Here is a 13,470-nt window from a genome sequence, read left to right as displayed (position 1 = left end):
CAAAGATGTGCAATTTAGGTGGATTGACCATGCTAAATTACCCATAGTACCCAGAGATGTGCTGGCTAGGTAGATTAGCTATGGGAAATGCAAGGTTTCAGGGATGGGGGATGCTGTTTGGAGGGGTGGTGTGGACTCAATGGGCCGAATGGCCTGCTTTCACACAGTAGAGATTCTATGATCCAGAATATTTAATCAACTGGTACACACCTGGGTCCCATTAGGTACCTGTTAATAAAATGTTTGCTGTGTTTCAAAACAATCAAATGTTGGAAACATAGCTCATCTCATAAAAGATGGAGAGTAGTAAGGACATGGAATGCATTGCCTGCAATTGTAGTATATTCGCCAAATTTAAGTTCATTGAAGTCTTCATTGGACAGGCATATGGATGTAAATAGAATAGTGTAGATGGATGGGCGTCAGATTAGTAAGACAGGGCGGCGCAACATCGAGGGCCGAAGGACCTGTACCTGTTCTATTTAAAACTTTCACATCTCAATGTACCTGACACAGTCATGCAACAAGTCTTGACAGATGATACAGGTGAGCGTTTCCTCCATTTTATCTGGCTGCTTTCCTTCAGAGGTCACTTGATCCTCACGTGTAATGTTTGAACTTTGACTCTCATTGATCAGCAATGGATCTGAAACTCCATATGTCTCTACCAAAATGTTATACAAGAAAAAGGTATTTTATAGCAGATGCAAATATTAAAAATCACACAAAGCTTATGTGTTGAGTTGGACAAAAGAAACACAGAATCCAATCTTTGAATTTAAAAAGAAAGTAAATGCTGGAAATGAAAAGTGGGCCTATCACCATCTGAATAGTGAAAGCTCCAGTGCAGGCATAATGGGCTAAAAGGCCTTCTGCTGTGTTGTGTGAATCTATGTTAATACGTCATGTATAGACCTACATAAATTTAAAAACGATTCAAACTGCAAATGCACTGTCACATTTTTGTTCCAAAATTTTAATGCAGGACGTTAATTATCCCCCCCCTTTTCCTGGTAGGTTGTGCTCCTCTGCGCATAGGTACCACACTTCTCAATGATATCCACATTATGCAGGCATAATTGGAAAGCAATTGGAAGTTGAAGCTTTGTCTGAAATTTCCTTACAATTTAGCTCAGACAGTAAAGATCTGGACAGATCTATGGAATGGGGAAAAGGGGTTTGGAGGAGTTGTGTAGCGTCAGGTGCTCATATTAGTCAACTCAGGAAATAAACTCTAAATCCTCAATAGTCAAAGCTGCAAAATAAACACTTGCCCATTTTGTGTTTCTTTTTGGTTGGTTCCAGGTCTTCCTCTTTCTCCAAGGCACCTGGATATGACGACTTTGGGGCTTCAGGTCCTGATGTGCTTTCTACATTCACCTGAATCCTTGAAGGTGATAAAGCAGGACTAGGCATCTTTGGACATGAAGTCCAAAATGTTGGACTACATTTAGGTCCATGTGCAAACATTGAAGATCTAGCAGTAGTGGCCACAGGTTCTGTTGAGGAAGTGCATGGCTCCACTGTGGAAGTAATAGGCTGATCAGTGTCAGAGTTTGCTCCAGAGGTACAGAATGGATCGTAGTAAGACGTGCATGGCTGTGGTTCCTCTCGGAAAGGGTGTTCAGCTTGTTTTGAACAAAGTGGGGAAATGACTGCTGTTTGGTCGTTGTTGCTGTCCAAACTTGAGGTTTCTTTAAAAACACTGCAGGAGGATCCTGTACACAAACATTATTTGAGAGTACATGATAACGCATTTTCAGATTGACATTAAGTCAATTCACCCCTCAGTAAAAAGCCTTTTTGCTTATGGAATACTATCTGCATGAAACTGTATGAACTGCGAAGATATGTAAACAAAATAAGAAATATCCAAGAATGTTACAACACAGAGGCAGCCATTGTCTCGGTACTTGTCCTCTGAAAGAACTGACCAACAGTCTAATTCTTAGCCAATTTGCCACACATTTTGGTCCAAAATTTCTTAATTTTTCAAATATTTATCTGTCTGAACATTTAATTCTGTCTTGTAATATAAGTCACTAGGTTCACAAGATACCTTGTAAGTCTTACAGCATAGTAACAGACCAAACTATCCTCTGCTGGTGTTTGATCTCCATATAAGCCTTCTCCTACCCTATTTCACTCCATCAATGACAGAATTAAACATTTTTCTTCATATGTTATTACAACTAGAGAAAGTTCACTTGCATTACTTTATTTCCATTAAAATCTAACAAACAATTCTTAATTACCCATTGGTTCTTCCATGATTCCCTCTTCAGATTTCAGTGCTTTGTACAAATAGGCAACATCTAGAATATAAATTAAAGAGAAATGATAATGGAAAAGGCTACTTCCTTTCATTAAAACCAAAAGATATAGTGCAATAACACTGAACTGTAAAACATCCTTTGGAGTTGACTGGTAGTTTGCCAATGACGCAGGGATACTGAATGGATAGAGGATAAAGTAAGGTATTCAAGTAGTTCATTTATAATAACATCCTCCTGGAAGTTAGTATTGTATGTACTGCAGGTGTCACCAAAGCCAAACTTAGCTACAAATCTTCCTTGAAGTTTAGGGTCACAAAAGGACCTATTGAATGTAAGATTGACTGGTATCTATTAGGCTGTTTACCCAATGCAAATAAATCTTACAAATACAAATCAGTTTTTCCTCAATGCTCACAAACTAATAACGCTTGGCAGAGAACACAGTCACTATCACTGTCAATACTAAGATCCATATGACACCTGGAGTAAGAATGCCTCATATTCCACCTTGGGACCACATGGGATCAATGTGGATTTCAACAGTTTTCTTATTTCCCCTACCCCCACATTATCCCAGTCCCAAGCCGCTAACTCGGCACTGCCCTCCTGACCTACCCATCGCCTTTCCTATCTATCCGCTCCACTCTCCTCTCCGACCTATCACCTTAGCCTTACCTTCATCTACCTATTGCATTCTCAGCTACCTTCCCCCTTGCCCCACACCCCTCCCATATATCTCTCAGCCCCTTAGCCACAAGCCTCGTTCCTGAAGGGCTTATGCCCGAAACATCGATTCGCCTGCTCCTCGGGTGCTGCGTGACCTGCTATGCTTTTCCAGCACCACACTTTCGACTCCAATCTCCAGCATCTGCAGCCTTCACTTTCTACTATACAATTAGAGAAGGATCAAAGTGAACATAGGACTCTTAGAAAATGAATATGGGAACAAGGAAACAGCAGTGGAGTTAAAGAGATTTTTTTGCATCAGTCAATTCAGCGGAAGAGACTTTGAATCTAAAGAATTCAGGAAAGGAATTAAGTACCATAACCCAAGTAGTAGTATTAGGCAAACTAATGGGTCTCTAGATCGGTAAGAGACCCTAATCCTGAGGGCTTACATTCTAGCATCATAAAAGCAGCAGCTACAGACAGTGGATGCATTGGTTGTAGTTTTCCAAAAAATTCTTCAATTCTGGAGAAATGCCAGAGAACTGGAAAACTGCAAATGTGCAAACCATATTTTAAAAAAATAGAAGTGGGGCTGCAAAAAAGCAAATAAGATGATTAGTTTAGCATCAATCGTTCATAAAGTATTGGAATCAATTATGGAGGTAATAGCGGACCATTTAGAAAATCAATCTAATCAAGCAGAGTCGGCATGGTTTCATGGAAGGGAAATATTACCTGACTCATTTATTAGAGTTTTGCAAGGAAGTCTCAACCAGACTTCCAGGTGTTCAACAAAGTACCTCACAAAGTTTAAGACAAGAGCCCCCAATGCTGAAGGTAGTGTACTGACATGGATAGAAAATTGGCTAATGGATAGGAAACAGCGAATGGGGATAACAGATTATTTTTCAGGTTGATAACCTGTAACCAGTGGGGTCCCACAGGGATCAGTGTTGGGACTGCCACCTTTTACAATTTACATAAACGACTTGGAAGAAATCAATGAATGTACCGCAGCTAAATTTGCAGATGACACAAAAGGCAGGATATGAGAGGAATCCAAATAGTTTACAGAGATATTGATAGGGCAAAATAACTGTACTTCTAATACCAACATTTTGCCCAATGTGGAAAAAAAATGTAAAGCTAATAAAAACAATAGAACAGTATTACAAAAAAGGCAGCGCACACCAAAAAGAAAAAACTGCAGAAAGTGTTGACATAAAGGGACTTGGAAAGACTTGGACACACTACACAGGTGCAGCAGGTAATCAGGAAAGCTAGTACAGGTTAGGCAGTTTGGAAGGCAAATGAAATGTCAGCATTCCTTTTAGGAGGGCTAGAATACAAGAGCAGAGATGTACTGCTGAGCTGTGCAAGGGTCTGATTAGATTTCAGTTGGAATTTTGAGAGCAGTTTTGGGCTCCATATCCAAGAAAGGATGTATTAGTTTTGGAGGGCATCCAGAAGTGGTTTACAAGAACAATCCTGAAGGCGAAAGGCTCATCATATTAGGAGCGGTTGAAGACTCTGGGGCTGTACACAATGGAATTTAGAATGTGGAAGGAGGCATCTAACTGAAGCTTAGAATTCCGAGAGGTCTGGACAGAGTGGACCTAGAGATAAAGAAAGAGGTTAGGACCTGATGGCTGAAAAATGTGTTGCTGGAAAAGCGCAGCAGGTCAGGCAGCATCCAAGGAGCAGGAGAATCGACGTTTTGGGCATAAGCCCTTCTTCAGGCACCCTCCTTGGATGCTGCCTGACCTGCTGCGCTTTTCCAGCAACACATTTTTCAGCTCTGATCTCCAGCATCTGCAGTCCTCACTTTCTCCTAGGACCTGATGGCAGAATTTCAGACTGAGGGATGACTTTTTCGAAACAAAAACATGAATTGCTGGAAAAGCTCAGCAGATTTGACAGCATATGTGGAAAGAAATCAGAGTTAATGTTTTGGGTCAAGTGACCCTTCAAAATATTTTAGTATTGACGCGAGGAGGAATTTCTTCAGAAGACGGTTTCTTAATGAAAGTCATTGCCTTAGAGGGCTATAGAGGCCAAGTCATCAAGGGTATTTAAGACAGGCAGATAGGTTCTTGATTACTAAATGGATCAAGGATGACAGGAAGAAACAGGATAACGGGGTGGAGAAACATATCAGCCATGATTCAATGGCAGAGACTCAATAGGCCAGATGACCTAATTCTGCTCTTTTCCTTATGGTCTATACTGTTATAATTCTGGCCCTTATTTCAAGGGGTTTGGAGTATCAAGAGTCAGGAAATCTTACTGCAACCATACAAGGTGCTGGTGAGAATGTTTTGGTTCCCTTATTTCAAGAGAAGATTTTATTTCATTGGAGGCAGTTCAGAGAAGGTTCACTAGGATGATCACTGGTCTGGAGGTATTGTCTTATGAGCAAGGTTACAGAGCTTGTGACTCTATTCATTGGAAATTTAGAAAAATGAGAGTGGTCTCATTGAAACAAAAAGGATTAAAGGTGCTTGACAAGGTAAATGCTCAGAGGACATTTCCCATAATGGGAGAGCCTAGGATCAGAGGATAGTCTCAGAATAAAGGGTTGCCAATTTAAGATTGCAAAGGGAGGAATATCTTCTCTCAAAGGGTTAGTGTCTTTGGATCTCTTTGCCACAGAGAGCTGCAGGGACAGAGTCCTAGTGTATATTTATGCAGAAATCGATAGATTCTTGATCTATAGGGGATTCAAGAGTTATGAGGAAGGGGCAGGAAAGCAAGTGTGAGAAGTACTGGATCAGTCAAGTTCCTACTGAATAGCAGAGCAGACTCAGGGGCCAAATGGCCTACTCCCATTTACTTTTCATATGGTTTTAAAAATGCAGCACAAGGTCACAAGCTAAATTAAAACTTAGTCAAAGAGGTTGGTCTGAATAAGTTTAAAAGAGTAAAAGCAAGGAAGATAATTGTTGAGGTTTAAGGAGGATGTTCCAGGGTTTGGGGCATAGGTAACTGAAAGCATGATTACCAGTAGTGGAGCAAATAACATTGGGATGTACAAGAGGTCAGAATTTGAAGAATGCTGATAGCTCAGATAATTGTGGAGATGAAGATGATTACAGAGATTGGGAAGGATGAAATCAGGGAAGGATTTGTAAGCAAGGCTGAGAATACTTAAATCAAGAATGTGCTTGACCAAGAGCCAGGTTTAGGTAATGTTCCCTCAAAGCTGCAGAGGTTCCAGTGTCCCACGCATGCTGATTGGTGACAGCCTGTAATCTCAGCACTGACTTCTGGTTCCAGAAGCCACGCAGCTGGGAAGAAAATTAGAGGGAACACTGATGACTGGTCAAAGGGACTTGGTATGAGTTAGGCTTGGGAAACACTTTTGGACAACTTTAAGTTTAAAAAAAATAGAATGTGGTAGACTGGCCAGGGGTGCAATGGAATAGTTATGTTTCAAGGGAACAGAGGGTTTGGAAAAGAGGGTTTCAGCAGATGACCTGAGACTGAGTGGAGTAATGTTACAGAAGTAAAAATAAGTCAGATTAGTGAAGGCAAGAATGTAGTTTGCAACAAGGTGGCTCAGTGGTTAACACTGCTGCCTCACAGCGCCAGGGTCCTGGGTTCAATTCCATCCTCAGGCAACTGTCTATCTGTGTGGAGTTTGCACATTCTCCCAGTCCGTGTGGGTCTCCTCTGGGTGCTATGGTTTCCTACCACAGTCGCAAAAGTGCAGGTTAGGTGGATAGGCTACGCTAAATTGCCCAGAGACATGCAGGTCAGGTGGATTAGCCATGGGAAATGTAGGGTTACCGGAATGGGGTGAGTCTGGATGGCATACTCTGGGGGTGTGATGTGGACTCAATGGGCCAAATGGCCTGTGTCCACAGTGTAGGGATTCTATTCTATGCAGCTCATGTCAAAGCCAATTATGCTTTTGATGTTGCAAACTGTCTTGACTGATTATGTCTCAGGGAGAGGGGTGAAATTAGAAGGGGGTTTGGAGCAGGGACCAAAAACAAAGGCATCAGTTTTCCATTTTGGAATATTTAACTTTACAGGAGATTTTGCTAATTCAGTACCAGCTGTCAAATAAGTTGTCTGCTATCTTAGCAACAAATCTTACTTAGCAGAGAACATTAACTAGCCAAAAATAACAGCCAACTACAAAGCAGGTTTCTTACTTAGCGGCTTCACAGGTTGCAACCCAATCACATCCAAACAAACCGGAAATGGGATCATTCAAACTATGGGTGATACTTTTAATTATTGTAACCTTACTTTGATCTGGCTCATTCTTCCTGTAGACAACGTAAATGGCATCTCCATTCTGCAATGGATACGTCTGTTTCTTCACTACTTTGGACTTGTTGATGACTGTTCCATTGGTGCTGAAAACAAGAACATATGTAGTCTTCAACCTTCTTGGTAAAGGAGGCACATCAAACCTGCACTCACCAGACTGTCAAAGCCCATGGCTTTCATCATCATTTGGAAATTATGCCATGCTCAACTTTAAAACCCTTCATTTCTTTTAAACATTACAATGAACAAGGTGACATTCTGGTAATTCCCTCCACACTAATTCTGAAGGCCTAAGTTAAATACTAAGTAAAACAAGATGCCACTGTTGTTGGCTTGTGTAGCAGCAATAATGTGAATGTTAGGCCACAACAGTGGTGCTCACACCTAACTTGCACAGGACTGCTTCACAGCCAAAATCCTGTAAACAACCCCCAAACACAAGGTATAAACACCTTGAACATTGCATCATCTGATTAGAGAATAAAATCAACTTTGAATTAGGAATATTAGGGTTCAGAAATACCATTTGACCCTTTTAGCCAGCTCTTCTATTCAATGTCAGAAGTCGGACAACACCAGGTTTAGTCCAACAGGTTTATTTGAAATCACAAGCTTTTGCAGCATTGCCCCTTTGTCAGGTGGAGAGAGAGAAGCACACAGTTTATAGGCAGAGAGATCTAAAGATCATACAAATGGTGTGCATGGTGTGTCGACTGGGCAAATAATAGCTTTCTGCAGTTGATCAAGTGTCAAATGGTGTGTGTAAAATGTTAACAGCCAAATACCAAGTGAAGGGATGACCTATAATTTGATTAAATGAGACAGAGATAATTACAAAAGATTAAAAATAAGGTGGTGCTGGAGATAAACCAAATGACTGGAATAACATAACAGGTATAACAGTTGCATGGGAAAAAGTGAGGACTGCAGATGCTGGAGATCAGAGCTGAAAATTTGTTGCTGGAAAAGCGCAGGTCAGGCAGCATCCAAGGAACAGGAGAATCGACGTTTCGGGCATAAGCCCTTCTTCAGGGTTCTCCTGTTCCTTGGATGCTGCCTGACCTGCTGCGCTTTTCCAGCAACACATTTTCAGCTAAGAGTTGCATGCCAAGGGTCTAACCAAATTAATAAGTAATCTAAAACTGTAGAAACTGAGATAAAGCGAGCATAACAATTTATCAATGCAATGGTGTCAAAACAGGACAGTAAGGAAGGTTTTACAGATACAGAAGTGTGGTGGGCTTATACATAGTGCGACATGAACCCAAAAATCATGGTTCAGGCGGACTTCATTAATATGGAACTTGGTTATCAGTTTCTGCTTGGTGAACATTTGGCTGAAGAACGGAAGCCTAATTTCCTTGACTGCTGAAGCGTTCGACTGGGAGGGACATTCCTGGCGCTCTTTGACATGTTATTTGCAGTCTTTAACGAGTCATTGACGATGATGAGCATCTCACCAAGATCATCCTTATGTCTGCACTTCTCACCTTCAAACAACCATCAAACCTTAAAAAGAGACCATTGCTCTCAGTAAACTACCCAGCCTTCAGGACAACATCGACCACAACACCACACAATCCTGCCACAACAACCTCTGCAGGACATGTCAGATCATTGACATGGATACTACCATCATACATAGGAACACCAGCCACCATGCACGTGGCAGATACTCATGTGACCCAGTCAACATTGTCTCTCTCATGTGCTGCAGGCAAGGTCCCCCCAAATAATAGTACATTGGTGAGACCATGCATATACTACAACAATGGATGAATGGACATTGCACAACAATTGCCAGATAGGAATGTTCCCTCTCAAACAGGGAACGCTTCAGTGGTCAAGGACATTCAGCCTCCCATCTCTCTACCTTAGTTTTTACAGTTTTGAATTATTACTTTGGTTAGACCCTCAGCATATGACTCTTATACCTATTATTTTATTCCAGCCATTTGATTTGACTCCAGTACCATCTTAATTTTTTGTAATTCTCTCTGCCTCATTTAATCAGATTGTAGGTCATCCCTTCACTTGATATTCAGCTGTTGACATTTTACACACACCATCTGACACTCTAGAGACCTATTATTTGGTCAAGCATCACTCCATGCACACCATTTGTATGATCTTTTGATTTCTCTGCCCATACGTTGTGCGCTTCTCTCACTTCACCTGACAAGGAAGCAATGCTCCGAAAGTTTGTGATTTCAGATAAACCTGTTGGACTATAACCTGGTGTTGCCTGACTTCTGACCTTGCTCACCCCAGTCCAACACTGGCATCTCCACATCGTGGCTTCCATTCAGTGAGATCATGGTTAATCTGCTCCACTTCCCTGTCTCTCCACTACATCAGCCTCAACTCTCTTGTCTATTCAGAATCAAAATAGCTCCACCTTGAGTAAACTTAATCACTCGGCCTCCACATCCCTCAGGGAAAAAAAGAATTCATCTCAGTTTAAGAATGAGAGGTCAGCCTTTTTAAAAAGCCATGGTCCCTAGTTCTAGAGCTCCTCACAAAAGAAATATCTTCCCAGTCTCCATTCTATGAAGTCCCCTCAAAACCTTCAATGTTTCAAATGCAGCATCTCTCATTTTCCCAAATTCCAGTGGCTATAGGTCCCCTTAAAAGATAAGCTTTCCAGTAATAGGTCCAGCAAGTTTTCTTGAAACTCCCTCTGAAGTAATAATTTCCTGTTTGGAAAACAAACTGTATACAGTACTGCAAACGTGGTTTCACCAAAGCTCTGCACAGCTGCACTAAAACTTCCTACTTTTATATGCCATTACCCTTGTAACAAATGACATTTGCTTTTCTAATCACTTGCTGTACCAGCATATTAACATTTTATAATTCACGTAAAGGGGCTCACTAATCACTCTGTACCTTAGATCTGCAATCTCTATTTAAATAGTAAATTGCTTTCTACTCGACTTGTCAAAAGCTGGAGGTTACCAAGAAGGACACGATACAAAGACACAAGAGAAGAGCTGGTCAGAGTTAATGGAAGGAGAGCCGAACAGACAAGATGGTGGAACAGCAATGACAGGTGTTTCTGGGGGTAATTCAGGAAGTGCAGCAGAAATTCATTGTAAAGAGGAAGAAACATACTAAGGGGAGGGTAAGGCAACCATGGCTGATGAGGGAAGCCAGGGATAGCATAAAAGAAAAAGCATATAATGTGGTGAAGATTAGTGGGAAGTCAGGGGATTGAGAAGCCTTTAAAAACTAGCTGAGCATAACTTAAAAAAATCAATAGAGATGAAAGAGTGTAAGCTAGCTAGTAATATAAAAGATGATCAAGAGTTTTTCAGATATCTAAAAAAAAGAGTAAGTTAGACACAGAAGGCTGAGTGGACATATCTATTTGGATTTCCGGAAAGTCTTTACCAGGTAGTGTTGAGAGAGCCAGGAGGCTGCCAAAAGACCTGGATATGCTAGGCAAGTGGGCAAACAAGTGGCAGATGAAATATGATGTGGGATAGTGACAGGTTTATATACTTTGGTAGGAAGAACAGAGGTGAGGACAATTTTCTACATGGAGAGAGGCTTCTGAAATCTGAAGCATAAAGGGACTTGGAAGTTCTAGTTCAGGATCCTCTTTAATGTTAACATGCAAGTTCAGTTGGCAGTTAGGAAGTTAAATGCAATGTTCGCATTCATTTCAAGAGGGCTAGAATACAAGAGCAGCAATGTACTGCTGAGGCCCTAAAAGGGTCTGGTCAGACAGCATTTGGAATATTGACAATGGCTTTGGGCCCTGTATCCAAGGAAGAGTGTACTGGCATTGGAAGGGGTCCATAGAAGGTTTACAAGAATGATCCCAGGGATGAATGACTTGTCATGAGAAATAGCAGAGGACTGGGAATACATGAAAGAACTTAGAATGATGAGGGAAACTGATTGAAACTTAATGGGGTCATGGATCACACGGAGAAGGCAGGGGAATGGGGTTGAGAAACATATCAGCCATGATCAAGTGCTGCAGCAGACTCAATGGGTCCAAAGGCCTAGTTCACCTTCAATATCTTATGTTCTTATGGAGACTTCTTTTCAATTTCACCCCTTGCCTGAGGCATAGAAGCTCTTCCTGTTTTACTTGTTTAATTCATGCAAATTGTTTAATTATGCTCTGTAAATTTAGCAAGTTGCAATGAGGCTAAAATTTGATTCCAGAGCTAAGCCTGGAAAATTGAACTACATAATTCTTGAATTTACTACTGTACAGTGTATAAATCCAGTTGGTGTTGTTATTGTATTTTTTAAAAGCACCCTTAGATTGGTCCACAGAGCATTCTTTAAAACTATCTGGCTTTAATTTGAATGTTTAGATTGGGACTTCAGCTTTCCAAACATATCTATTTCTAATTGTTGGAAGTCAGTACATTCATGTTAATGAATCAAACTCTGACCCAGGCAGAACAATTTTAAAGTTCAACCAGCCAAATGCTAGCTAATAGCGCCATAAACTTACTTGGATGTTTAATGAACTCTACAGCCACCTACTGGCAACATACAACAATTTCAACAACGAAAAATTACCAGAACAAAATCTAATTGAAGAGTCATAAGAGCCATTTCACACAGGGAGTCGAAGAATTCAATTGGGTTACTGAATCTTCGGTGAAATTCAACATTAATTAGTTGCTGTATTTTGCACAAGCAGCCACAGAAAAAGTGCATTCTCTTTTCAGTTTTCTCATCAATTGCTAGAATTTGAGTTAATTTGAATACAGTTAAATCAGGGGTTTTAAAGTTTATCATTTTAACTTATAATTTTTGCAACAGTTTATCATTTTCAGATTTACTCTAAACTCAATGCTGCATCTAACATCACGGTCACAAAAAAGTAACCAAAAAATCACATCAACTCATTAGATAGTAATGCTTCAGTCATTTTTGTCATTTAACATTTCCAACTTAGATCTGTCATTCTCCAAATGGGAGAGGTTTGACTTCAATCTATGGACAGTATCAAAATCACTGGACTGGTTACCTTGTAACAATACAGCATGAATCAGAAGCAGGAAAAAGCTAGCTTTACACAAGTAAAGGATCTGAAATTCAATCCCAGCACAGCACTTCTATTCCACTAAAACGTGCATTTTTATCTTCAAAGAAGTAATTTTATCCCTGATGAGATTGCCACTTCAATGCCAAGTTGTTGACAGTTATGTTTATAGGTTAAATTCTGATACAAATAGGATCAAGCGCACCTAATTCATTTCAGGCTGGACTCTTGCATACAAAAGAGAGAAAAACTTTCATCCCAATTTTGATCTCTAGCAACAGCCAGACATCCACAAATAAACAACAGGTCTGTGTTGGATGCAGTGGTACCATCACAAGATAAACAAACTTCACTTTCAGAATATACTTTAAAAAACAGAAACAAAATGCTCAATCTAGAAAAAAAAAGGATGCAGTTTACCTTGTATCCTCTAACCACACTTGTCCAGTTTTCTCTCTAATTATTTTACAGTGGTCTCCAGAAACAAGTTTATTGCCAGGAAATGACAAGTCACAACCTATAAAAAACAGAACATTGATTTTAAATATAAAAAGGTAATTTATTATATTACTTGCATAATTCAGGATTAGTCAGGTACAAAACTCTTCTCAAATTAAGATAGTTCACCATTAGTCAACTTTCAATATACAACGGAATTCCTCAAAAGGTGGTGGAAGCATCCAATAGTATTCTGAAAAAAGAACTTGATAATGACTTGAAGGGAAAATAATTACCAGTTACGGGAAATACCAGGTGAGTTTCTGAGTTGCTCTATCAAAAATCTTAAAATCTACAGTGTGAAAACAGGCCATTCGGCCCATTGAGTACACTCCCCCTCCCCCGGAAGAGCATCCCACCCTGATCCGCCTCCCCACCCTATCCCTGTAACCCTGCATTCCCCATGGCTAATCCATTTCGTCTGTACATCCCTGGACACTATGGGTAATTTATCATGACCAATGCATCTAACCTGCATATCTTTTGACTGTGGAAGGAAACCAGCACTGCCGGACAAACCAATACAGACATGGGGAGAATGTGCAAACTCATCACAGATAGTTGCCCCAGGGTGGAATCGAACCCAGGTCCCTGGCAATGTGAGGCAGCAAGGCTAAACACTGAGCCATCCTGCCACTTGGCTGGCAAAGCCACCATGAGCTGAATGTGCTTCTTCTGTGCTGTTTCATTTTGTTACCTAAAATTCTTATCATTTGGAGATAGTTCAATTTT

The 13,470-nt window shown here is 40.5% G+C and overlaps 1 protein-coding gene across 3 annotated transcripts in view; it reads right to left on the bottom strand.

Annotated features, from left to right (window-relative positions):
* Positions 1–13,470, bottom strand: part of chfr (checkpoint with forkhead and ring finger domains, E3 ubiquitin protein ligase) — a 48,413-nt gene that overhangs the window by 22,472 nt on the left and 12,471 nt on the right. For all 3 annotated transcript variants that reach the window (XM_043715443.2, XM_087999872.1, XM_087999873.1), the window contains exons 2-6: positions 12,661–12,757; positions 7,203–7,312; positions 2,256–2,315; positions 1,275–1,718; positions 508–664 (exon numbers count right to left, since the gene is read on the bottom strand). In XM_043715443.2, coding sequence (XP_043571378.2) covers positions 508–664; positions 1,275–1,718; positions 2,256–2,315; positions 7,203–7,312; positions 12,661–12,757 — 868 coding nt within the window. The remainder of the gene's footprint in view (positions 1–507; positions 665–1,274; positions 1,719–2,255; positions 2,316–7,202; positions 7,313–12,660; positions 12,758–13,470) is intronic.

The sequence above is a fragment of the Chiloscyllium plagiosum genome, unplaced genomic scaffold (assembly GCF_037043375.1).
Source record: "Chiloscyllium plagiosum isolate Xiang-an unplaced genomic scaffold, Cpla_swu_hap1 HiC_scaffold_24, whole genome shotgun sequence".
Taxonomy (NCBI): Eukaryota; Metazoa; Chordata; class Chondrichthyes; order Orectolobiformes; family Hemiscylliidae; genus Chiloscyllium; species Chiloscyllium plagiosum.
Note: the sequence above shows the minus strand (reverse complement) of the source record. Positions and strands in the feature narration are given on the sequence as shown.